This window comes from Apus apus, chromosome 9 (genome assembly GCF_020740795.1).
Source record: "Apus apus isolate bApuApu2 chromosome 9, bApuApu2.pri.cur, whole genome shotgun sequence".
Classification (NCBI taxonomy): Eukaryota; Metazoa; Chordata; class Aves; order Apodiformes; family Apodidae; genus Apus; species Apus apus.
The window spans coordinates 7,432,390-7,458,886 of NC_067290.1; the positions used below are offsets into that span (position 1 = coordinate 7,432,390).

The 26,497-nt window shown below is 43.4% G+C and overlaps 1 protein-coding gene across 4 annotated transcripts in view; it reads right to left on the minus strand.

The window, feature by feature from the left end:
• SETD5 (SET domain containing 5) overlaps nucleotides 1–26,497 on the minus strand; it is a 67,270-nt gene that overhangs the window by 21,256 nt on the left and 19,517 nt on the right. For all 4 annotated transcript variants that reach the window (XR_007890380.1, XM_051627937.1, XM_051627938.1 and 1 more), the window contains exons 2-15: nucleotides 19,741–19,915; nucleotides 15,793–15,898; nucleotides 14,725–14,936; nucleotides 14,346–14,404; nucleotides 13,767–13,954; nucleotides 12,716–12,754; nucleotides 10,989–11,231; nucleotides 6,176–6,324; nucleotides 5,733–5,850; nucleotides 5,179–5,288; nucleotides 4,647–4,893; nucleotides 4,363–4,443; nucleotides 1,887–2,150; nucleotides 687–1,007 (exon numbers count right to left, since the gene is read on the minus strand). Coding sequence is in view for 3 of the 4 variants with exons in the window: in XM_051627937.1 (XP_051483897.1) it covers nucleotides 687–1,007; nucleotides 1,887–2,150; nucleotides 4,363–4,443; nucleotides 4,647–4,893; nucleotides 5,179–5,288; nucleotides 5,733–5,850; nucleotides 6,176–6,324; nucleotides 10,989–11,231; nucleotides 12,716–12,754; nucleotides 13,767–13,954; nucleotides 14,346–14,404; nucleotides 14,725–14,936; nucleotides 15,793–15,898; nucleotides 19,741–19,811 (2,208 nt within the window). In the remaining variant the exon portion in view is untranslated. The remainder of the gene's footprint in view (nucleotides 1–686; nucleotides 1,008–1,886; nucleotides 2,151–4,362; nucleotides 4,444–4,646; nucleotides 4,894–5,178; nucleotides 5,289–5,732; nucleotides 5,851–6,175; nucleotides 6,325–10,988; nucleotides 11,232–12,715; nucleotides 12,755–13,766; nucleotides 13,955–14,345; nucleotides 14,405–14,724; nucleotides 14,937–15,792; nucleotides 15,899–19,740; nucleotides 19,916–26,497) is intronic.

Below are 26,497 nucleotides of genomic sequence, written 5' to 3' on the forward strand. Positions count from 1 at the left end.
AAACTATCAGCATCTAGTTTTGAAATGTCAGCTACCCCATCAGAGTCACAACAACCATTTTCCCATGCTGCCTCCAAAAGTTTTTGCTAGCTTACTGTGCACAGATCCAAACATAGCAGCTGTCTCCAGCTCTGTTAATACCTTGCTCCCTCATGGTCTTTGCCAGCTATCTCCCAAGCCCTGCACTGCCCTGCAAACCAGTACTAAAACAACTGCTTTTTGCTTTCATTACCCGGGGCTCACCCTCCATCACCCAACTCCTTATATTGCCAAGTCCCCCCCAGCACTTCTCTCCCAGGGTCTCTCAAGCAGGAAGCAATTTCTTCCCTGCATACACCAAGCTGTGCAATTTGCTTCTTTCTGGACCCTTTCCTGTACCCAAACAGGAGACCCCCCCCGTTGCATCTGTACTAGGTGGTAGATACTGTTGGTATCTGAGGTCCACATAGACTTGCTGTAAAGATCAGCTAATTGATTTTTCTAATCTTTGTGTGTACAGGGCTGAGCAGCCAGATTCTGAACCACAATGAGGGCTCTTAGCCACAATAGAACAAATAATGCAGTAAACAGAAAGTCAGACAATTCCAACTATTTTGAAGAACTGTTTCCCCTGAGCCAGCTCTTCCCCAAAGGCTGCACAAAACCTCTTTTTCTCCTCTCCAGTTTGAGCACTTGATCATACTTACCTTTTTAGTTTTGGGGTACTTCACTGCAGCTCGATTAGACTGAGATCCCGCAGCCAGGACAGCAGTTGGGTCAGACCCTGCCGTCTGTCTGCCTTCTCCTGGACCTTCTGTATTGCTGACATCTGTTGCGGTTACTGAGCTGGCAGTGCTTCTTTCCTCTGGGACAGCCTGTGTGAGTTCAGCTTGCTGGGAACTGGCTTGTTTCTGCCTTCTCAGTCTTTGTGCTGAACTGGTCCGGTATCGAGAGAAGCGACTTTTTGGTCGGGGCCTGGAGGGTTTTGCTGGAGCTGGTTTAGTAACTGCTTTTTCAGGGACAGCATCCTATGATAAAAATGTCATTAGTCTAAGCACCTCTAAGAGTATTCCTCTTCTCTGCATACAGGATCTAGGATTATGATTTCTTTACTGACACTACCTGGCTTGTAAAGTCTGGTTGGGCCCTACTTATGTCACCTCGTAAGATGGCTCTGGGGACTTCCTAGAACACTGACACTTGATCATTTTGCCTGTTCTTAAGGGATCAACCAGAATATTGGTCTTAAAGGAGAAAGCAGCAGTATGAAACTTGCCACTTGTCTCAAGGTAACTATTCTTAGCCCTAATCTGAGCTGACACGTATCATTCCAGACAAGTATCTGGACCCTGCCACTTAATGGGAGCACATGGATTCAAAGCAGCCCATGATAAAAAAAACACAGGAAAAGCAAAATAATTCCTCAATTACTGCAGTTATGTATCCAACTTAAGCTCACACTGGTACAGAAAGGGCGCACTGGATGAAGGAGCTGGGCTCATCCAGCTCAGAGAGAAGATTTAGGGTGACCTAACAGCAGTCTTCCTAAATCCAAACTGAGGCCCCCAGGAAGATGGAGCAGTGCATAGTGGGAAGTCAAAAGACGATGCAGATACACTGAAACGAGTGGTTCAGACCAGAACCAAGGCAAAACATTCTCACCATGAGAACAGTCATGATTTGGAAGAGATTTCCCAGAGGTGCTGTGCAATCTCCATTCTTTAAGGTATTCAAAACCAGATTGGGTAAAACCCCAGACAACCTGGTCTGACCTCAGAGCTGACCCTGCCTGACTCAGACCAGATTAGAGACCCAGCGAAGCCCCACCCAACCAGAACAATCTTATCATCATACATGCTGCATGTGAGCCTGGTACAAGCTATTAAACAGATCTGTCTTCATCTTACCACTGCTTGTGAAGACCGTCGTGTGTTCACCCCAGTACTGCTGTTACTGTTAGAAACGTTTGGAGCAGCAGCACTTGGTGCTGAGCTTCCATCTTCAGTTTCAGGAGTCTCTGTTTTTACTTCCTCCAGCTCAGGAGCCTCAGAATTGATGTTGATTTCAGCATCAGTACTGTTACGGTCTGGGGGTTGTTCTCGTCTCCTCTTTCTCTTTTCCAAGTTTTCAAACATGTGCATGATGGCTTCTACCTTCCTGTCTTCTCGGGACTAGGACACAAGAGTAAACTTAAGTCAGCACCGCAAACAGAGAGGAGGAGGCAAGAACAGATATAGGATGATGCAGCACAGGAAGGAAAACAACTGCCAAATAGCAGTGACAAGAGCCAGAAAGGGGACAGAGAGAAGCCGTTCTTTTCAGATATTTGCATTTTTCAACACGGCAAATTTCCCAGAATAACAACAACATAATCATGTGCTCTTAGAGTAACTAGAAGAACTAGACTTTGTTCTTAAATAGGACCACTTAGATACTACTGAGTTGTATTTATAAAATGGCCACAAGGAAGCATAATTTTTAGGAAAACCGAAAGAATACCTAGTGACAAGATGATCTGGAAACAAGTGGAGCTGCTTGCTAATGACTAAACGTTAGAAGCAAACAGAAGCCAGAAGCAACAGAGGTGAAGAATTTGCAGCAAGTGTAACACCCCACACAAACTGTCTAAAATGATCCAGAGTAATTCCTTCCCTGATATCAAAAGATCACCTGGCTCAAAAAGAAAAGCTCTTGACTAAGCAGCTTACCTAGCGAACAAGTAAAACAGAACAGGAGAGAACTGAGAGATGAACCAAAGGTATTTACTAAGTAAACAGAAAGGAGAGGTCATCTAACCACCAGCTGTGTCAGAAATAACTGTTAGTTATGCACGTAGAAGGCCCACTACAGTACTGCTGAACTGATGGGCAAAAAACGAGGCTGGATCAAGTGAATTTTAAGAAGTGGGGTCAAGTGTCTTCCGAGACTTGTCATGGAGGAGAAAGTTTCCTGATGCACACAGAAGTATCCAACCCCAGCATCCTGGCCTTTACCAGTTTTTGGTTCAAAAATTTTCACTACATGTAAAAAAAAAATGAGACTGAGAAAAATATACATACAGGTATTTACCTAGTGCCAAGTATAGAAAACTGAATCTCATTAAAGGTGATTAACTGGTGAAATGCACAGGAACAGGGCTTACAGGCTGATGGGAAACTAACAAGTCACTTAGTCTTCTGGAACTATACTGTCCCAGAAAGAGATCAGCTCCCCCACATTAAAATGGTATCTTCCCTCCAATGTTAAGTCCAGTCTGACAGAAGACTGCTCTTATCCAAATTCCAACAGAAACTGACTGCTTCATCTTGCCTGTTCTAAAAAATCCATGAGATAATGAAAGGATCTGTCCACTGGATGGCCCAATTTGCCGTGCTAACTTAAAGCATTTAAAGCATTCTCAGGAAATGTACACATGGAAGATGTGTATCTCTAATTATCAGAAGGGTGATTATGGTATCTGGTCAAGAAAGGAAAGACAGTGAACTCCTAGCTCCAAGATATTTGTTGGCCAGTATAAGGATAGGAGTGCTTTTTCTTCCCTGTCTTTTTTTTTTGTTGTTTGTTTGTTTTTTGTCACTGTTGGTTGGTTTTGTTTGTATTTATATGGAGCTAGAACAGCTCCATTCACATGCATTAAACCTTCTAAATCCAGGAAGCAATCACAGGTGCTGTCAGAAGCACATGAAAAAAAACCCAGCTCTACTCAGCAAAGAAGGTAGCTGAGAAGTGACTTGTGTTATTAAAAAGCCATGAGCAATAAGAAATATTTTGATTAAGAAGACAACATTGATTTGGGAGCACAAAGGGATTTCCTCATAAAGAATACAGCGAATTTTGTTGACTTGTGCCAATAGTGATGTTGATAGTCTACCAACTTTTTCAACCTGATCTTACCCTTTTCCCACATGGCAACATGTTTAGGAACCCATACAAGGAGCAAAGATAGGTTATCCAACCTAACCCAACAAAATGGGTCAAGATTTAACATCAAACAGGTTCTGGTTCATCATATGGCTTCATAAATTCTTGTATTGGCATTAAGGAAGGGCAGCAGTAACATAAAAAGGGTGCAATACCCTTTTTTGAACCCAGTGCTGGTTGTCTTTTTAATGGTATATTTTAGACTATAGAATAGCCCTGAAAGTAACAGTCAAGCCTTTTAACCAGGAAACAAATCTGTCCTGTACCTTCTAATATGCAGTACTCTAACATAAACCCTTGTGATGTGGAGTCAACCTGTTTTTTTTAAAAAAAACAAATTACTGAAGACCACTGACAGTTGGAAGTTGTGTTCAAACAACTGAAACAACCAACTGGATCTGTTGGCGAAGGCATGAAGGAAGTCTAATGGGGAATGATACCCAGAGTGAGAGAAGTACTTGCCCGTCGGTTGTGCACCAAGGCTCCCTGTTCATCTACAGGCTCCTCTTTCTCCTCTTCTTGTTTCTCCTCTTTCTCTGCCACCTGAAAGAAAAGCCCAGACTTAGTATGTCAACTAAAACCCAGTACCGTTTTCAAGTTAAAAGATTCCCATCATAATCTAAGGTGCTAAATGTTTAAAAAAGGCCTCCTGCAGTTTCTGTCCTGAAGCCCCCAGTGCTGTACTGCTTCAGACTCCATACCAGCAAAAGACGAGAAGACAGATAACAAAGTGTCCAGGGTTTTACCTCATTGTCACTGGCGGCTGCAGGTGCCTCAGTAACTTCCTCTGTTTGTTGACTGCTGTTCTCATCTGATGCAAGGCCCTGCTGTTCCATTTCTAGCTCCTTTCGACGGGCTTTTCGACGGCGTGTTTCTGCCCCAAGCAGTGTGCCTAAAACAGGTGGAGGTAGGTGGTCTGCAGCATTTGGGCTACGTTTCTGCACAGGGCAATTCCGGTTCCCCTTGTGACACGCACAGTCCACTTTATAGTTGCTGCTCCAAAACACAAACATAATTCGTGTCACTCTTCATTTCTCAACCCTTGTACAGAGACAATCAATGCAATTCCTACTAAACGTCTCACCACGTGCCAAAGCAAGGACAGCAGGCTACCTTATGGCCTCTATTGGAGAACATGCCAGCAGAACTGGACAGAATAGCCGGAAAATGCAATTCAGTAGAAAACGGAGCAAAATGTAGAATGCGAGGAAAGGGCTGGAGGAAGATGTCCAGTCCAGGAGGGCAGTGGAGAGCTCCCGGGTGAGGTGAAGGACTCACCAGATGTTGTACTCATAGTCAAAGGCGATGGTAACCTCTGTGTCCTTGGCAATGGTGGCAACAGCATAGATACACAGGTGGATCATCCCATCAGCAATCACATGACGAACCTTGTTAAACAAAGTAGAGAGAAACTAACATCTCTACAAGCTGCACTTCTTACTTCCAAGAGGGAAGTCTCCTTCTGCCAAGTAGCTCTTATCTATTCTGTGAGTAATTATCCTAAACTCTCCATAGGGAAAAGCCTGCTTCACTGCTCTTGTCTCATCCTGTGCTTTTCCACTTGGTATCACCTGCTTACATTAACATCCTGCAGCCCAAGGAAAGCCTCAGAAACCCTTTCTTTCCAAAGGAAAACCTCATTCCTTCCAAAGAAAAACCTCACGTTCCCCAACTTTCTCATCTCCCAAGTATAAACCGTCAAACAAGCACAAGATGCAGAGAATTTTCCCCATTTACTGCATCTTAAGTTTGAATATTCATAAAAAGGAAATGCACTAGGCCTGTGTAAAACTTGTGTTTGCAATTACAGAGATGGTGAAGAGAGAATTTACCTCTGCATTTGGAGTGCAGGAACGCCTGATGAACCTGGCATCGTTACCAAAGGTGCGGGCATCCACGCACATCTCAACACCATTGAACTTGGAGTAGAACAGCACAAAGGGATATGGCCTGGAGAAGTAAGAGAATGTCTCAATCCCAGAGTACCCAACTCTCATGGCACTTACAACCGGTATCCCTCACTTCACTGGAAGCAGAGCTTCCATCAGGGCTATTGCTCTGGATGCTTGTGCCCTTCCAACACCACAGTTCAACACACCCACTTCAGAGGGTTTTGGCCCATAAGCAGAGCATCAAGCTGAGGTTGGCTATTTGATTTCACATTTCTATGGATGGCACAGCTGACAAGGGCCCTGCAAGTGTGCATTATCCCATAGAGACACTAGTCTCTCCGTGCCATGATGCTCTCACACTAATCACTTCATAGTACTCTTACTTTTTGAAGAAATGCCCATTGACCTCGAATTGCTGTCGTAACATAACCTTCCCTCGATACTCAATTATAAGGGTATCTAGTGCCAAGTCTCTTGCTGCCCTCAGGATCTTCCGGTGCTTCTGAACCCGAGTCACCCTTCCCAGCTGCAGCTGCAACAAAAACCAGAGCAAAACATAAGAATTTAAACCAAAGGCCTCTAACTCATGAAGAATATTTTACCTACATGAAAAGAAAAATTACTCTAGTAGCAACACTCTGGCAAATATACTGTTTATTTTGTCAGGGTTTAGCAATGACCAATGACCTTGATAATATTTATCAAAAGCAAAGAGTATTGATTCCTTTCCTTCAACAGCAAGTCTCACAAATCTATCAGACTGTGTATTTCAGTCTTGCAGCTAGGAGGCATAACCAGACCTGTCAGTTGCTGCTAACAGGGAACTGCTCTACAATTATGGCCTCTTTCACAGCCAGAATAACTCAAATCTTCCCTAAATTATGGGTTGTCACACATTCAGAGGAAAAAAACCACAAGCTTTTCCTTCTGCTGAGGATGGTAAATTCTAGTTAACAAGCCAAAGACTTAAACTAGCAATTTCTATCTCTATGCAGAAACTTCTCTTCGTCTGCTTGCTCAACTAGTGCTGTGGATTTTATTTCTTTTAATTAAGAAATACATTCTTAACTAAGCAGTGACAGTTTGTTGAACCTTCTTTATGTTAAAGTCTACAGCTCTATTACAATGGATTTTCACAACAATGTGCTTTGACAGTATGAAACCACAACATTCTTTAAGCACAGATGTTCAAAGATCATACATTTTTAGGGAATGGGGGGATGTAATAAGCACTAGGACATAGGAAAGACTTCTTCCATAAAAACAAAGTACTTCTCTGGCTTAACAGGTTGAAGCTCTCTTCAGGTAAAAATGATGTAAAGATGGTTGGCTGCCTCACCACAAGAGCTGTGCCTGCTCTTTCCTAAGCATGCCATTCACTGCTCATAAGGACCCAGTTTTGATATTTTTCCGGAGTGAATTGAGACATGAGTGTTTTTACTTCAGTAATAATGACAGTCACCTATCTGAATTAGAAGTAAAACACAGGATTTTATTAAAAGCAAGCTCTCAGCTTTTCCTGATAAAGTTGTCTTGTTAGAAACAGCTATTGAGCAGAGTCTGCTCAAATGGATAAGTCACTTTAGCTTAAGAATGGCTCAGCCTGGACCATGACAGGAAGCATGACGTTCTAACCTTGTGACAATGAAGCTAATGTCTTAAGGCAGCACTCAGCACTGGGAACCAACAAAAGTCTCCTCACTCAGGTCCAGGGTAAAAATAGCTTTATAAAAATATTCATTTGAAAGCTACACAAGATGGGAGTAGTAATGGTCTTGCTATTCCAGATCTCCTCTTAGAGCTATTTATCAGAACTACAGGGTGTCTCTCCTTTTCATACCACTGTATCTGCTCGCAATTGGAAAAACCTGCATGTATATTCTGGAGACTGAAAAGCCCTGCAGGGTGTCCTTCATGTCTTTGTATCTCGGGTCCTGATAGGAGCTCAGAGAAGATTTCCCAAGTCTACTGAACCAGCATAAAAGAAACATATTAAGTTTCCAGACTAAGAAGCCACACTGCTGGCCCTGATTTCTGATCAACAAACCCGTGACACAAGCAAACTGTGGGATAAGGCTGTTTACTTAGCTGAAAGTAGTGGCTAAATTATTTTAAAAGCATTGGATACAATTAGTACTATCCAACTGTGGCAACCGAGAATAAATAAATGGGATGAGATTAGTTTGAGTGTGACAGAAGGAGACAAGGAGAAAGTATCAGAAGGTAGTAGATAAATTAGGACTGAGACACAAGGGTGTCTCCAGGTGAACAATTTATTTTCTATACTACCACTTGATTGCTGTTATAATCAGTTTCTCATCTAAGCTGGCCCAATGCAGGAGGGTTGGAGCAGATCACCTTCAGTGGTTCCTCCCAACCTAAGCTACTTTTCTACCCTATTCAGCTCTCTCAGTATCTTTCAGTGATGCGAGTTAATGTCTAGTAGCCTTCCCTCCCACCTCTGGCCCATGACTGACTTGTATTACTGTTCACCTGATGCTGGAAAACAGCTCAGGGAACACAGGTGGGGTAAAGTGGTGGGAGGAGAAAAGAGCCCATGAAGGAAAGCTCTGCATCTGTAATACTTAATTGAGTTTGGTAAAACAGAAATGATCTTGTAGGTTTTCTGATAAGACTCGAGCTCAGCTTGTTGTCGCTCTCCTAATTTAGAAATATGAAGAGGATTAGCTGCCATGCTTTCATGTGTGAAAAGAACAAATGATTTTATTCATGTCATAGGCTAGGGATTGCTGACTGCTAATCAGACAAAACTGTTCTGGTATGTTTGCAGAGCAACATCTGCATAATACTCAGTGGCTTTTATTTTATAAAGGCTGTTTCGCTCTTCACTTCAGAATGTGAAATCAATCAGGGGTTTGAGCTCAAGTCAGCAATTATCAGAGGCAACAAAGGGCAAATACTGATCCTGGGTTTGGTTTGGGAAGAGCAGGCAGAAAAGTGACTCACAGCTTTCAGTTTGTCAAGCATCTGGCAACAGCCAGCACTAAGACGGTTTTATTCATAAGACTGAACAGTTTCATATTTTCACAAGTTTCCCATTGCCCATTAGGACAGTTGAGAATTGTTTTACCTAAAACATTCCAGTTATCAAAATCCTGTATTTTGCACGTATAACTTAACCCATCTTTCCCTAATCCTCCTGGCTTGGGGAAGCTCTAAGGTCTCACTTTCTCTTTTTTTCCTTTTTTTTTTTTTTAATCATTATTTACTAAAGTCAAAAACTCTCTTAGCTGTCAGGATATGCAGGGCATGTAAAATATTTCTAGTTCTTTCTTCTCTCTCTAGAGTCTTCATGTCCAAACAGAGCAGTTACAATACCCATCTTCTACACACAGCTGCTATCTGCATATTGACACAACCTCCCTAATTTTTTTCCTCAAGGCACCTATTTCCTCCAGAAAATCTATTTTTACATTCAGCAATGATATCCAGTTAACAGACAACTGCTGCAAACCAAGAAACCTTCTCAATTTGTCTTTTGTCTAACAAAGATGAGACAAACGAGTGGAACAAAAATATAAAGCATAGGATAAGAGACCCCACATTTTGCACCTGTGGGGGCAATCCTCCCCACAAAACTCCACAGCATCTGCTGAGCAGAGAAAACAAGGACATAAGGGCTGAGAAGGAGCAGCCTAGGACAGCCACCTGGTCTTTCCTCAGTATCCAAGGGGAACTACAAAGCCACTAAGTCCCTTTAGGCTTTCCCAGCATGCACGATAGGTACCTACCTACTGCTTGTTTAGATTAAATGCAGCTCTCTATATCTCTCTTATGCAACTTTCTATCTTTTTGTTTCTTTGGGATATATTGCACTTGGAGTCTTCTGATATGGAATGCTGGCCTCTTTTCCCTGTGGGAAAACCTATGTCTGTACAGGGAAGGGAGAGGGCAAGAGAGCATGACAAGAACAAGCACATTTATGTATAATATCTTTTATAATCATCTGTACTGCTGTAGTCTGTGAAGATGATCAAATTAAACATCATATGTTTTATTACTTATTTCAGGACTTTTCCTAAAATTCATGTGAAAGAGGTAGAAGAGTTTACATTTAGACTCAGAAAATATTAGTATTTCTAGAGAGCAGAACTTTTTCTTCCCTACATTTCCTCAGTTGCTCTCTTTAGGAAGGCTACTCACATAGCCAAGTAGAAGTGTTCCTCCCCAACCCCCACAGAAGTCTTATTATTGCAGAACAAGAGTGGAAGGAAGCTGGGTCCAAAGTCCTCTTTCTGCACTCTCCCTTGCTGGCAATATCTGTGCTCTGCCTGATGTGCTTCACCTACATGAAAGCAGAGGGAAAGGTGGGAGGGAGCACGTGAACTTCACAGAGCACTGAGTCAGCTGATATAAACAAGAATGATTCAAGCACAAACATATACCTGATATTCAGGTTTCTGACTCTGCTCCCCTTCTACAGAAGAGTGCCCCACATCTGTTTTGGAGCCCATCCTTTTCAGTTGCACCTATCTCCATTCTCCTGGACAAGGAAGCCCCATCTCCATTCTCCGGGACAAAGCCTGAACTGAGTGGGAATGCTGCTCTCTGTTCAACAGAGCACGGACCAGATGAAAGATCAGCTGAGCAGAGTAGCAGGGAGGACATACACCACACAAACACATCCTTCTCCTGTTTCCCCTTGTCCACATGCATTCCATATAATCATTGCACATCTTGAAAAATACAAGTTAGGGACGGACAGTTCCCTAAAACCAATTATAGTTGTGCAGTATTTGAAAGTTACCAGAAACATCCAAAACACTGAAATAATGCTGGAAGGTTCTTTACAATAACTTTCCACACAACACAAGCCAAAAAAAAAAAAAAAAAAAAAATCACACACAAACAAACCAGGAAATTTCCTGCCTCCAGCAAGTGATAGATCTGGTTCTGCCTCAAGCCACTCAGTGACCAAAATTATTTATGGTAAAATCCCTGTGAATCCCATCACAGAACAGTACAAAATATCCCCAGCTTAGCAACACTGTTTTGGTTGAATGTGTTTCTCACTCTGCCTTGATACTGTCACATCTCTTCTGCTCTCTTTTACATCAAATCTGTGCCTATTGGTCTGAAATTACACAAATCAGCTATAATAATGCTCATCCCACACCCAGAGTCTATAAAACCAGAGGACCTGACCTACCCCGTTTCTGTCACAATGGTCCTTACCTGCATCTGGGACCCAATAACAGTATTATTGCAGGCCAGCTCAGTTTTGTTGATTGTGTCTAGCATAGCAGTTTTGCCCACGTATTCCTTGTGGGAGTTCAGATGACGCTCCAACAAGTTCTGCACGTCAGCGCTGTACTGGTTGGTGAAGGCTTCTTCGTACTGATCTGTCCAGAGGCGAATTCGATTCTCCCACCCTTCAGCTGTGTTTTCATCCAAGGCATGTGCTTCAGAAGGGGAATTCTGCACCAAACAGCAAAGGGTGAATGGCTAGTACACAACAGGAAAAACCAATCCACAGGATTATGATACAAAACAAAACAAAAAAGGCAAGTCTATTCCAAGCCAAGAGAGTGTCAGGTGTGAGAACAAATTTTTCAGAACCTGTCCTCCAAAACACAGTACAATGTCACTTAGGGAACCTGTGGAGGACTCCATGCAGGACCTAAACCTCTTAGGAGCTGGTTCTTGGCACTGTTACATACAAGAAAATTAAGCTAGCACATGGCCAGAAAAAGCTCTTTTTTAAAGTAACTTTGGAAAAATAATTAAGTCAATTTAAAAAAGCAAAGGAACAGAGCAAAGGCAGATGAATCTCATCTTCTCCTACAATCAACCCAGTCATGTCCAGCTTCAGGCTAGATGATGTTGACTGCATCTCAATTTTTGCAGTGACTGATCCCCAAATACGTCTGAACTCCCTAGCGGAATAGCCACTGAGGTCTCAAAAAACTGAATGTAAAGCACAAGCTAATACACAGATGGTTAAACTGTAAGTCCTAAGCACTGCAAAGAGGAGAGGGCAAAATCAAGTAATTTGTTTATACCACCTTGTAAGGGAGGGAAAAATAGAAGTAGGTAGAAAAAAAATACCCTAAGCTTCAGTCTTTACAATAATTGAAGTAATTCAAGAAACTACACTCCAGAGCTCAGTAACTTAACTGGCTTCACAAGGGACTCACGTATATGTGACACTGAACTATTAGTGACAAGGACCACTGAAGAACCACCATTATTTTCATCACATACATTAAAAGCATTAATAGTTTTTATGCATTTTTACCCTCTCAAGGCACTTGCACATTATGGAGATAGATGCATACAAACAGACCCACCACAGCACTGTCCTATTTCCTCTGAGCCACCTTCTAGTAGCCACTGTCAGCTGCAGTACTGGGGTCAGGTGGAACTGCGTGAACTTTAAGGCAACTCTTGTGTTTCTAAGAATATGTTTAGCTCTAAGTGCAAACCTATATCTTTGTCAAATAAACCTTTTATCAGATAGCCACACCTACCAGCATTGCAGAAGGTCAAAGATAACTTATCCTCCCATCCATCCCTTGAAAGGGGATGTTAAGAGAAACAAGGCAACACTGCTAGGGACATCCAACATGAAGCCTGTGTGCTGCTTTGATGCCCAAGCTTCACCTTTGATGCAATGAAATTATAATTGACCTCACAGAAGAGTGGCCACAACCAGTTCTACACCCCACTTACAGGTGTCATGAATCAGTCATATCTCTTGGAACTGGATGACATTAACTTGCAGAAAGCGATGAGCTATCAGAAGTAAAAGCAAGGTTAGAGGCCTGCTTGCAGTGCACGGTAAGGTTTGGGATTATTCTGAGGCTGGTCACAACCAAATATTCTCCAAGCAAACCAAGACAGGCATGTTACAGGGAAAAAAACAAACATCACCATCATAGAGGCTTCTCAGTTCCACTCACCTTCATCCTCAGAGACTTCCGTGAGCCCTCGCGAAATGCCTGTCCCCCGGACAAGGAGAGAGAGAAAAAAAACCAAAAAAGTATAATATAACCTTTTCTCAGAATTAGTGTCCCAGAACCACACCAGATCTAACCCCAACAGACCCACCTCCTTAACAAAAGATGGCAAGAATTACAGGAAGACCTATACAAGAAGCAGTGACTTGAACAAAAAGACTCCACAATGCAAATCCAGTGGAAATTGCTGAAAAGCTTGATGACCAGGATTTCTGAACTAAAAAGGCCTGCCCCATGCTTAGTGAAATCTCCAGATCAAAGCCAAAACTGTCCCAACTAAACCCACTGGCTTCGATAGAAGAAAAGGTCAGCAACAGAATCAAGCTGGCTCACAACAAAAGACCTGAAGACCTCGCATAGCTCCTGCTCTCAGCCTTTTATTTAATCAGTGCCTACGAGAACTTCAAGGGAAACCTAATCTGAGGAAAATCATGGTAAAGCTAGGAGATGATGGGAAAGAACCAGCTGCTCACACACTTGCATTCCAATGCAAGCAATCCAAAACTACTTCAGTCCCCAAACCCTCACAGACAAGACAGTAAAGTCATCCCTCTAATATTAATCACTACCTACACAGTTTTTCACACAGGCACGATCTCTGCCCCTGAGAACAGTGCCAAGAAGCTCTGCAGCCCAGATTCCTTAACAGAGCCTGCTGAGAAACACCGTACTCCCTTCATTTTTCATTCCATTCACAGGCTGCCCTTTTGCCACAGACAGACTCCAACAGCTATTTCCCCAAATCCTAATTTGAGCAGAAGGGAAAATATGTGAGTCCAAGGTCCGAGCATGAATGGAGAGCACTGGGAAATTAGGGTGGGGTTTCAGTAAGGTAATTTTTAAACCAACAGCCACGTACTCTAGTAGGTCACTAATACAAGGCGTCCCATTATTAGACCAGAAAGCATTTGTCTACTGTCAGCTGGTCAACCTGCTCTCAAACACAACACAGCATTGGACAGGAACTAAAGCGACCTTGTCTCACACCACATACCTTGATCTTTTTGGCCTTTGGAGCAGTGCGAGCTTTTTCTGTACTCCTCTTCCTCTTCTTGGGTTTGCTTCTGCGGACACGGTTGACAGTCAGGGTGATGCTGGTGGGGGTGTGCTGCGTGGCTGTGTACAGCACTGTGGAGGGAGAGAGTTCTTCATCCCAGCTCTCAGTTGCACTGCTGTCCCCACCTACAGAGAGGAATGCTTCGTTAGCAACCTTTTTTTATTCAAGCCAGAGAGAAGAGCTTACCCTCATGCACATTTTCATCAAGATGACCTGATGACTCTACACAGCTCCACGCCACCTCAGTTTTCCCACCCAAACTCAGAACAGGTGTCCCAAACTTCTGAATCTTACAGAATGGCACTGCTGAAAGTTTCCCTTTTCTATTCACAAGATAGTTTGATTTTCCCAAGAGTTAACTGAGGTGAGACAGGAGAGAAGAAAATCCCAGTGGGTGGGAGGCAAAGACATTAGTGGACACTGATCACAGTTAGGAGATTGCAGCAGCTGAAAAACAAAGGTCTTGTAGAAGGAAAGCAAAAGTCACCGCTATCAGAATGACAACATCAGGCTCACCTGACACGTTGTCCTGCTTCCGGCGGCGGAGTCTGATCACCTTCCCCCTGCTCATTCCTCTGCCAAAGGAGAATGCACAATTGAAGCTGGTTTGTAGGAGTAAAGTCACTTGAAATTCAACAGGATGTCACAAGATGCGTGCCCTCAGTGGGGCCCAGGATGATAAGAACACCGATTTAACATCCTCATCTCCATTCCTGGTGCCACCAACACTTGTCAGGCTGACAACGCAAAGGAGGAGGGTCAATACTAGGCAAAGCACTGGCAAGAACACTCCAGTTAGCAAAAGGAAGTCTGTTCCACAGCCCAAAAGTGACAGGGTTTGCCATAAGAAGTCAACACAAGGAGCAGGCCACATCTGTACTGCATCAAAGCTTACCTGCACTTTTCACACTTGAGGAGGAAACCATCTTGAGAGACACTGCAGTGGCACCAAGTGGGAATTGCTTCTCCTTCTGAGGAGCTCTCACTGTCCCCGGAGTTCTCCTCATCAGGCGAGTGCAGGCCGTTCAGTTCTGCACGAGGTATAATGGTCTGGACAGGAGGAGAGGCTGGCGGCGTTGGAGGAGGAGGGGCTCCATAATTATGATCCTGAAAACGAGTATTTGCAGTACTACTTTTAACGTGAAGATATGATGGCTAGAAACTGAAGTCCCAAATCTACAGTTCCCAGGTTATTAGTTAAAAAATTGTATCCTCAATGTACCAAGAAGGTAAAGCACTGGCTCTGAAAGACGTGAATGTTTTTCTTCTGCACCAACGAACTAAACTGAAAATGCATGAAAATAACTAGGGTATTTTGACATTAACTGTTGTGCTGCTAATAATCTGAGATTACATCAGCGGTCAAACACTAGAACTGGTTGCCCAGAGAGGTTGTGGAGCTGCTGTCTGTTGAAATATTAAAAATCCAACTGGACATGATCCTGAGCAACCTGCTCAAGCAGAGGCAGCTTGACCAGAGGGGATGGATTACATGACCTCAAGAGGCCCCTTCCAATTCCAGTGATTCTGTGACATCCTGTTCATCCCACAGTTTCAAGTCATGCTCCCACTCTTCCTGACCATTCCTTGTTACATTACCAATATCAAAATCTGTGCAGTTGAAACAAGTACAAACTGTGCACAATAAACCAAATGGGGCATAAAATTACCACCAGGAAAATATTAGATATTCACATACATTCACACTTCATTTGTATACTTCATTGACTTAAAAATCTATCACCTAGAACACTACTAAACCTTGCTACAGAGTATGTAAGACTTCACAAACAATAAACACACAAATGTAAATAAAAATGTATGGCAGAACTCAGCTGTAACTCAGCGTTCCCTAACAAATAAGCCAAAAATCTGAAGGCTTAACAGGCAAAGAATGATGGAAGAAGGAGAAAAGAGTAAAGTAGACAGTAAAGAGCTGATTCACTGCAGAGAGAGTACTCACTGCGTAAGGCAGCCCGCGATAGCTGTGTTTCTGGGTGGCCCCATAGCCGTGGCTGGAGTACACATTCTTCTCACTGACAGCTGGACTAGCTTCCACAGACTCTGGGCTGCAGAAAGGGCCAGAAGTAAAACCCATCAATATAACATCTTTTTTTTTTTTTTTTTTTAGTGCCAGTATTTCACTGCTCTTTTCTATTCATGAGCTCAAAATGAAGAAACTTCATGAAACTGAGGTGTTAATGTGCACTGCACCAGGCATCATGTGTGCTGAAGTTGTACAGGATGAACCTGCTTTCAACAGAGGGAAGCAACTGAGTATGGGCCACCCTGGATAACTCATTAAACTGGGTCTCAATCTGGGAAGTTAAAAAGATAATTAGCATGTAAGCAGCTTAGTTTCCTCACAGTTGAGTAAGTTGGGTCTAGTTCAGCATTCACATCTGAACACAGCCAGCATAATCTCAAAGCCACTGAACAGCACTGCCGTGTTATCTCTGCAACAGCTTATTTCAAATAGCAGCTAAGCAGCTTTACTGCATCTGTGCTTGCTTCTCTCTCCCTCAGATACTAATTGTTAGCCAAGTCCAATGTCCTGTAATAAAGTCTGCATGAAACCTGCAGCTATCCTGACAAAAAGGACCAGGAGCTGGAGATTCCTGTTACAAAGAGGCAACAAAATTCATGACCTGAACAGACAGTGGCCACAGACAAACGAGATTCGCCCTGTGCTTTCAATGCAGCAACATGGTGTGCAATGTGCTGAAGAGGAAATGTGCTGCTGAGGTACAATGCACTCTTCCACCACAGGGTGGTGAAAAAAAGCAGCTAAAAATGAAAGGTATATCCCTCAGTAGAAAGCTGCAGAAGCTCTACTCAGAGAAGGGACAGCTGCAATTCAATGCAGGGAATATCAGACAATGAGGCTATAGACAGAATACCAGCCAGGAAACACACTGTCTGTTACAAGCAGGAGATACAAGTCAGCTAACCTCTGCACAGATTACAAGTAGGGCCCCTACTTCTGCTATTCTCTCAGAATACAGCAGAACATTACTGACTCATGTCTGCAGCTGAAATCTTCAGTTTTAGCTGGGAGCTGAGCAAGCAAGAAAGAAAAATACAGGAAAGAAAAACTTTACCTTGGACCTCTGCTGCTCTGGTAAGATCTTGCAGGATTCTCAGCAGGTCCTACATTGCCAGGGTTAATCAGGCAGTGCTCAAACACCAACGGCCAGCGGTCACGCGTGGGGCAGTGTTTAGGCACCACCCAAGAACATTAACCCCTGTGCCCTTTGGACTTCCTATTAGCTCTTGAAATCTCTGCTGCACTGAAGCTTGCCCCACCCTGGCACTAAACCTGATATACTCTACAACTCACTAACCTTCTGGCTTGTTCTGTAGTAAAGTGGATCTGTCTTTGCAACACAAAGGAGAAGAAATTTATTACACAAAGAACTGCTGAAAGTAGAAGACCTTAAACTATGCAAGCCCCACTTCTGTAGCTGAGGATTTTGGCGCATGACATGATAATCGCTGTTTGTTTTCAATGTAACTAGAACTAGCTAAATTGTCAAAAGCAGGAGATACAGGTGGCCACACCTCTCAGAGGACGTGCTTCTTAATAAAAGATGCCATGTAGAGCTTGCCACATAATCCAGCCTTGCTGGATCTTTGGAACAGTCCTTTAGGACTTCCAGATTGGTAGAGAGTTTAATCCATTCAGGTTTAATCATATTTTCAGAAACAATATTAGAAGGAAAAGAGCCTCAACAGCCTAAGCTGCAGATCTGCCCAAGTCACCCACGTTCCTAACTACAGTCAGCCTGGAATACCAGCAATGCTGCCACAAGCATTAGCAATAAAACTTCAAGACTGTTGGTGCAACGGTGTCCAGGGGCAACAACGCTGGGGCCCATGCTTCCTCAGCAGCAGCCTGCCAAGGAGCTTCAACAACTTCCAATATGCAGTCAGACTAAGACATCAAAACTACTCTGCAGCCTCCATGTTCACCCTCAGATGAACACAGACACCCTTCAGCACTTTCACCTCCCCTCTCTATCAGCCACCATGGGAAGCAGATGTGAAACCTCAGCCTGAAAAGAGGGCCACCTAGTTTTCCTTTTAGTTTCCCACTACTTTTGTGATGCACATCTTTGAAATCAATCTCTTGTAAGAGACGAGAAGCTCAGGTACCCCAAACTTGATGCATTAAACTAGTAGAGTTTCAAAGGAGAAGTGGAGGATAGACACTTCAGGAGCGAGTAACAGTGCATCAGTGCAAAGCCTGGAGAATAAAGTCCCGACATTCCCAATTTTTAGAAAACAGAAAAAACAATTTAGACATTTCAGAAGTCTTTATTCAAACCACTCCAGCCTAGCCTTAAGTTGGACCTACAAATTTATTACAATTACAGAAGAATGAAATAATGCTTTGCAGAAGATTTACTGACAGCCTTTTTGATATTCAAATGTTACAAGGGACATGCTAGATACATCTGGCTCTCCTCTCCACCATGTTCAGCTTTGAAAGCAAAGTGCCTAGTACATGAGTAAACTATTTAGCACTCTTTTTCCTGTCATAAACAGTTTAAAATTCCTGCATGTTGAGTCTTTAAAGTGCTAGTGTGGGAGAAGCACGGTGACAAGCAATGCTGAATGTTAAATATTGAAAAGTGAAAGATCATATATCCACTGGAGATGAGCGACTTAGTAGATTCTGGCTCTCCATTTAAAAACAACATATTAAAACATGGGCTTTAGGATGGAATTAAGCATCACGAAGAAGAATGCCTAGAATGGGGCCAGTGCCAAGACAGACAAAAAAAGAGCATTAGCAGTCCCACAGAGAGTGCAAATGTGTAGTCAAACTCCGTGCACAGACAAATCAGGGCAAGATGGAAGGGAAAAGCAATTATTCATACCCTAACCCACTGCTCTTACAGCTCAAAATTAATAGTCTGGAGCAGTAGCTGTTCTACACTGATCAATCTGACACGCAGGTATTTGCACAGTAGGTACCTTTAAATAATACATGGGGGAAATCTATCTCCAAAATGCCCTTGTAAATTTTTGTAAAGAGATGCTACAGTCTGTATCTCAAAGAAGGCTGCAGGAAAGCAGAAGGCAGAAGCACACAGAAATAACTTGAGCCCTCCCTCTCGCCCCTGACCAAAACATAGTACTCATCCGAGCTGACATCATTCTACCATGGGTTTTAATAAAAGATCACAGTGCAATATTTGCTGTATTTTAAATGCTCCTGACTTCTACAGAAGCACCATCTTCTAAAATAAATGCTAAGTCCCCTCCAACAGGCCTCAGAGAGAGGACTGCAGTGAGAGCCCTGCACAGGGTCCTGCGGTGGGGACCCTGAAAGGACCAACCACAGAGATGTGCTTTTTGGAACCTGCTCAAGGGCAGAAACAAAATAAAGGTGTCTACACAGGCTGATGCCATGTCTCTGGCAAAGCTCCAAAGGGGTCCAGAAATCAGTCATGAAAGATTGGTACTGAGTCTGATCTAGTAGGCTCTACTGACAGGGAGGCTCAGCACACTGATCCCTCGTATAACACAACTTTTGCAAAAGGAGCCGGCTCACTCCTGCACCTTGGCTTGCCAACGTCAAACATGGGCACAGCAAACAAACAACTGCCTGCACTTGAGTACAGACTTACTAGCCAAGCTGACATAACACCCAGGGTTGAGTGCCTCACAATGCTGGAATTCTCCTTTTCCCCATCTCCTGTGTCAAACTTACCACTTTCTGTAGCACTGCATTTGTTAAAACACTCAAAAGTCTGTCCCTGCATCCATATCACGTGGTCAGCAGACCCGCACCCCCTTTCTCCCAAGCGGAGAAAGGACTGGCACTGACCCTGCAGCCCCACTCCAGGGCAGCCCCCTGACACCCTCCCCTCCTCCTTCTCCTCCTCCATGGGGTAACACTCACTCCGATCCTGCAGCCATGTCGGAGTAGGATGTATCTGGTGTGGTGACTCCCAGAGGGATTGCAATGCTCATGACGCCCGTCGGGGATCACGGAGTCCAGAGGGCAGCGACTGGCCGCTCCGAGGGCGGAGAGGAGCCGCAGAGCCTCGGCCAACACGTCACGGACATGGGGAAACCTACCAGGGTAGAAACAAAGCATTGCATCTCCGTTACAGAACCAGGTCTCCCTGCGTAACCCCAAAGAAGACTTTCACAGCATAAGAAAAGCAGAAACAGATTTCCATCAGTGACATGCTGCATCATTTTTACTTGATTTTCATACGTGGGGCCAGGGAAGAGGTAGATGGTTGTAGTTTGGTGGGGGTATTTTTAAAGTCTTGGACCCACATGCAATGAACTGCTCTTCCATAAAGCTGATAATGACAGTTCCCCCCTCCCCCACCTAAACTTAGGATAATTATCCGATAAGCAATCTATTAGCTCCTCCTGCATATAAGCAGCAGCTGTCACCTATCACCCACAGCTCTTCACCAGCATTTCCTAAATCCTTCCCTAAACAAGTTGCAAGCAAAGCCCCATCTGGGAGGACAATGAGACAGAGCTGAGGTGGACAGAGCTGGAACCTCTCACTCAAGATCAGCTCATGTTTGCATTCACTGGCTGAGCAGGACGGCTGGCCCAGTGGCAAGCCAGGCCTGTCCTGGTTTCTGCACCCACCACTCAGCGCAACGAGCCCTGACACAGCGGGGTCCAACTTCCCAAAATCCCAGCTGACCTCTCCCCATGGCAGAGCCACGTCAGGCGTCTGGGCACTCGCACACAGGCTGCCCCGATGGGGAAGATGGCAGGGCTGCAGTGTGGGCACAGGGAGCTGGGGTGAGGGGGCAGCACGGCGGGGCTGGCAGGGAACCCCACACCCTGGCCCCACTGTCCCTGCCAACCAGAGCTCAGCTCCAGCAGCGAGTGAAATCACTGATAAACGCAAAGTTCTGAGGGTTGGATGGCGGACGGAGGTAACAGGGGATCAGCTCCTCGTTATGTAAATAACCTCAATAACACAGACCTTCATAAAGGAGCTATTATTCTTCAGCTCTGAGGAAACCCCCACCACGCAGAGCGAGGCTGCATTTCTGCACGTAGGAAAGGTAGCTCCAAAATCAAAGGAAACCAGTGACAATTTAGCCATCCTCAGGCTTTAAGGGCAGCCTTGAATACCTTTCTGCAGTCTTCCCGTGGCGCGGACGGGCCAGCCTGTGCTCCAGCTGTTGTCACATGCTCCCCGGCATCTCAGGGGCTCTGCCAGCAAACCCTCCTGGGCTACAGAGAGGCAGTAAGCCAAGTATTCCCATGGGTAGTGAATTTCTCACAGGGAACTGCCTTTGGACACCATAGTCCGGGCATTGTTTAACACACAAAAAACCCCCAAAACACAAAACCACACGCTCACTATATGGGAAACTTAAGGAAGAGTGAGAGAGTCCCAAAGTTTAAATGCCACAAGATATATTGTTTTTTTCTGTCTTAAAAGGCAGGCCATTTAGCACATGGAAATATTTTCCTTCTTCAGCATACATCCCGAAATCTTTCTGACAGTATGACAGGCATACAGTGAATTACACAAGTGGCATGTAAGGATTTCTAAGTGGTCTGTGGCAATTCTGTTATGCCCCAAAGCAATGGTCTCACAGGGAGGTGGGAGATTAAAAAGAAAACAGGCAGGACTCAGCTCACAAGCAGTACAAACCCAAGACAGCCCAGGTGTCCTTGAGTGTATTTTTTTGAAAAATAAAAATAAAAGGACCTTTAAGGAGTGTCTCATTCACCCTTTCTCAGGCTTGTGACAGAATTGTGATTTCTACACTGACACCAGATGAGAGAAACCACTGCTAAAATACAGCTAAAAGCTCCAGATACCAATCCCTGCTTCAACTCAGAATCACATAAAACTCTGGCATGAGGTTAAAAAAAATAGGTCAAGTTTCTCAGATTCTGAAGCACTCTCCCCTTTAAGGGACAAAGAAAACTTCCCCTCCCCATAATACTTTTAAATACTTGCATATATTCCCCCCCACTGGTCTCTTGCCTTAGCCATGACCATACCCAGCTGGCAGCAGCCTGAGATTTCATCAGGACAAATTCCAGCCTCCTGCTTGCTCGTGACTCAGCAGAACCAGAGGATTTCATGTACAGCTTCTGCACTCCAGAGTCACAGGGTGTCTGGTCAGTTCTGGGGTACCTGGGACACATTTTTAGCCCCTTCTCATAGGAAATCCTCTTTCCATCAGTGCTGTACAAACATCAGACTGTTTTAGCACAACAGTAACTCTCAATTTTGGGAGATTACTGCAGAAACATGAAATACCAAACAGGAAGGTTAGACAAGGCAAATTCAGTTGCTTTTGTGTTGACCCAGCAGTACTTGCTCAATCGTCACCCGCGCTCAGATTTTGCTGTTTGTTGCTGCTGTTTTATGTGTACTTTCAACTCTGAGGATGTAACATTCAAAACAAATTGCTGAGACCAATTTCAAGTGCCCACATCACGTTCAGGCTAGATTGCAGTCTGATCTCAGTGAAACTTGGCCTAGTAACACCTAAAATGTTAGCCTGCACAGAAAATATTGGGGTTGAGATCAAAAAGTTCACTCATCAGACTAATTTCCTGTATATACAATCCCCAAACTCCTTCTTACCTCTTCCCTTCAATAATATATAGGTGTACTGCCACACCAACTTCTTTCTCTCCAGTGCCACTGGAAGAAATTTTCCTAAAACGCAAAGTGTTACTGGAAATTTTATATGCTTCAGACCACAGACCTATCTCCCTTACAGTACAATTCTTCTTGAAATCAAATGGAAATAGGAATTTTGATGGCCTAACAGGTAAATAATGCTTAGCTGGTTTTGAAAATACAGGATTTAAAGATATATTTATCTTCCCACATCTGTGATCTACACTTCTGCCTCCTTAACCAGTCATACCAGTATGAAGACACTTGGTCTTCCCCATCATCATCATCAAAACAGCCCAGATGAGCATCCACCTGCACAGCCATCTCAATGCTGGGATCCTCAGTACCGTCACACACCAAGGGACTCACCCATCTTCAGACCCAAACCATAAGAGGTTGCCTTGGCTAACATGTAAATAAATGTATGCTACTCAATTATTTCAAGTAACATCCTGTATCGATGGAAAGGACTGTAATAAATCTCTGCTGGCCAAGTGAAGGTTAGGCAACACCTGCTATAACAGTGAATTTTAATTTTCCAAACTCTGTTTAGGATGCAGCAGCCACAGCACTGCACTAGCTCACTTCCACAACGACTGCCAAAGCAGATACAGAAAATTTACTGCTGGGAACTCTTTTCATTACTTGTGGTGTTAAAAGCCAGGATTAATGGGGACAATCAAGCATGGTCAGACAAGCAGCTCGCTAGAGCTTCCTCCTTCAAGTTGTGGTTGTTCCTGTTTCCACTGGTGTCCTGGTCTCACAGAGACCTCTGGTGTGCAACGCTTGGTGACAGCCTCCACAAAATATTTGTGAGAGACAAGAAAAATTCATCCTTCAGACAAAAAAACAGACCAAGCCTCACAAACTGCATGTATTACCTGAATTCAGATGTCCAGTACCTTGCCACTGTCACAGGCTCAAAGAGAAGGCAGTTACCAAGCACAGGGAGGACAGAGAGACTCGGCCACTTCTCGGCAGTGTCAGTGCAGGCCTGTGAATCTGTGTCTACAGAGGGCTTGATATATTGTACCAGTGTGCATCCAGTGTCTCATGCACTGCCAAGAATGGTAAGAAGGTAACACTGGTACAAAACACATTGTTGAAAAACTAAGAAAAGCTTTTCCTGATTATAGACAACTTCAACACCTGTACCAGGGGAGAGAGGACAGGGAAACCCCCAGTGTCTGCATGGCCACTTCTCACATATCTTGGTGACAGATAGCAAAGGACAAACACTTTCTTAACCACTCCCCACACCTCCAATTATTTAATTCCCAAAATTCGATGCACACCCAAGACTTCTGAGAACCCAGGATTGCTAGACTCCAAATGATAACTGGTATCCTCCTCTTTGTGCTCAGCAACAGGCCTCCAGGTTTGTCCTCAAACCAGGACATCCCCTAGACCAGATGAGGTCCATATACAACGAGCATCTTGACATTCCCAAGCTGTTACCAGCCACAAAATTCAAAGCACATTTTTCTCCTGCATCTCATGTTGCCATAGGCCAGAGCAGGTGGCAAACTGGAAGCAGCAGCTCTGCCATGCAGCCTTCCTTGGCATCCTCTCCATCAACCTTATTTGGGACAGACCCAGTGAATTCTGACCAGTTCACACTTACATTGCCATCTGCATCAGTAGCAAACCCCTCTGCAAGTGCAACAGTATGAACTGTGTTAGCAGGCTTATGGATCCTATTAATTAATCTTTTCCCCTGGAAATTTCAGAATAGCCAAAAATCTATGGGACATCTAAAGTACACATGAAGTGCTTCAATTATCATACTGAAAATGTCCTGTCTCATCAGCTGATGCCACCCAAACATACATGCAGTTCACCTGAGACCGAGCAAGCACTGCCTGTTCTTTCCAGCAGACCCATAAACCTCATGTCAAGGGCAGATGTTCACAGAAGGGCAGGCACCTTTAGTGCAAACAGAGTCAGATCAAGGGTTTTTGCACTTAAAACAGCTAGCTCAAAAAAAAAAAAAAAAGGCAAAAAAAAAAGCACATAAAATTCCCAGAATTTCAAACTTACACAGAGGCAGGGGCAGAGTAGACAAATCCTAGTCATTTAGCTTCAATTTATTCTGAAACATACAGATTCCTAAAAGGACTTGAATTGTGCCTCAATCTACCAATACAAATGCTTGACTCTGCTCTGAAAACCAGCTGGGTTGACTAAGAAGCAAGGAAACAACTGCACTAGTTTTAAAAAATGAAATATTGACATGAGTATTTACTGTTATAATTGGTACCATAGATTATCTGCTCTCTGACTGACAAAGCAAGACAGCAACCCATCCATCCCACAGGTCTGGGAGAACAACAGAAAGGATCAGAAAACAGGCAACATGAGTATCCATTACTAGCCATGTATGCACACTGTGATAGCCAAATTATTGACACATATAGTGCAATGGGTAAAGATTTATTTGTCTTAGAGCTTTCTTAAGAGTATCTCCTGTTTTATGTATAAGTAACCATATGCAAAAAGAAATGCCTGCATGTCTACATTTGGTTCTGAGTTCATCTTGCTCCCTGGGATTTGAAGAACACAATGAAACACCAAGAAGCTCTTAGAACAAGAATAACAAAATTTAAAAATTGTTTAATGTGTCAAAAAGCAGTCATTCAGTGAGAATTGATGCTGCTCACCATGCTGCCCAAGACCTGGAGTCAAGGACTGGGGAAGAGCAAGACTGATGCTTCTGTAGGACATAGGTGGTTTCAAACAGCTTTTGGTGTCCATGAGCCTGCACAACAATCAAGTTGTTCCATACAGTATATAAAATCATATTAATGAATCCCACTATTCTTAAAATGCTTTATGGAAACAGTAGAAACTACCTCAACATATGTCTATGAACACACCTCCGTAGCTAAAGTCAACATGATAAAGCAGTTCAGTGAAGGCTATGCAAGCCATGTTTAAAACTGAGCTATAAGCAAGTTAAACCGATTTTTATAGAACTTGGTAAACAGCTAGAAACTAAAAATCTTTTTATTAAATTTACTTTAACAAGGTTTAAACTATTTTAAGGCAATTTTCATCTGTCCAGCCATGGGATTTCAAAATTTTATCTGATGAAGAAAACATCAATTTTAGTTAAAACTCCTCTGCAAACTACACCCTAAGGGACTACAAACGATGACAGTGAGCAACTGAAAGAAATTAAACCATCAAGCAGAGAAATGATGAAATGCATAGTCAAGTATTCTCAGCAACTGACCCAAGACTGCAGAGATCACTCAGCAAAGCAAAAAGCATAACCTCAAAACTTAACTGCTGCTTCAGCAGACATGAAGTTATGCAAACCCTCTTTGTTTTGCAAAAAAACACAAAAACCTGGTGTTTTTTCTTTTGGAATCAGTAAGGATTTAAGGTATTATGATAAGAAATTGAAGAGGAAAAAAAAAAAAAAAAAAGAGATAAAGGAAGGCCAGATAAGACTTTGCTTCCAGAAATACCTTCTACTGCACAGTCAACCACATTCTTTACAGTCCAATGCACTCTGGAGGTGGAGACATTAGGCAAGGGTTTGTTTGGAGTTTCTTAAAACATTTAATTTGCATCACGGAACCTTACTGGAAAGTTTAATTTATATCGATTTGAAATTGGTTGAGGAGTCATACATAAGGGTAATTCCATAAACAAACACATGCCAAATTAGAAAGGGGAAGCAAATTACAGAGGAGCAGCGATTCGTGGCAGACCAGATTATCCTGAGGTATGTTTATGGGGAGCTGGCAGGCAGGCAGACACCAGGAAACTTTGCTTGTTCCCCAGGCTGCTGAGAAGTGACCTGGCAGCATTTGCGTGGTCTGCACACACAATCTGCTGAGAAGGGCAGGGATAGAGACTATGTTTTAAAGGAGTAAAATGTAAAGGGAAAACGTTTAAGCTAACCAAAAAACTTCATATAAGGTCCTCATAACTTTAAGGGCCATCAATAGAGGACGTAAGAAAATTTCATGAGACAATATTTTTAAAAAATGTAGTAATCTGCATGAAATGCTACCAC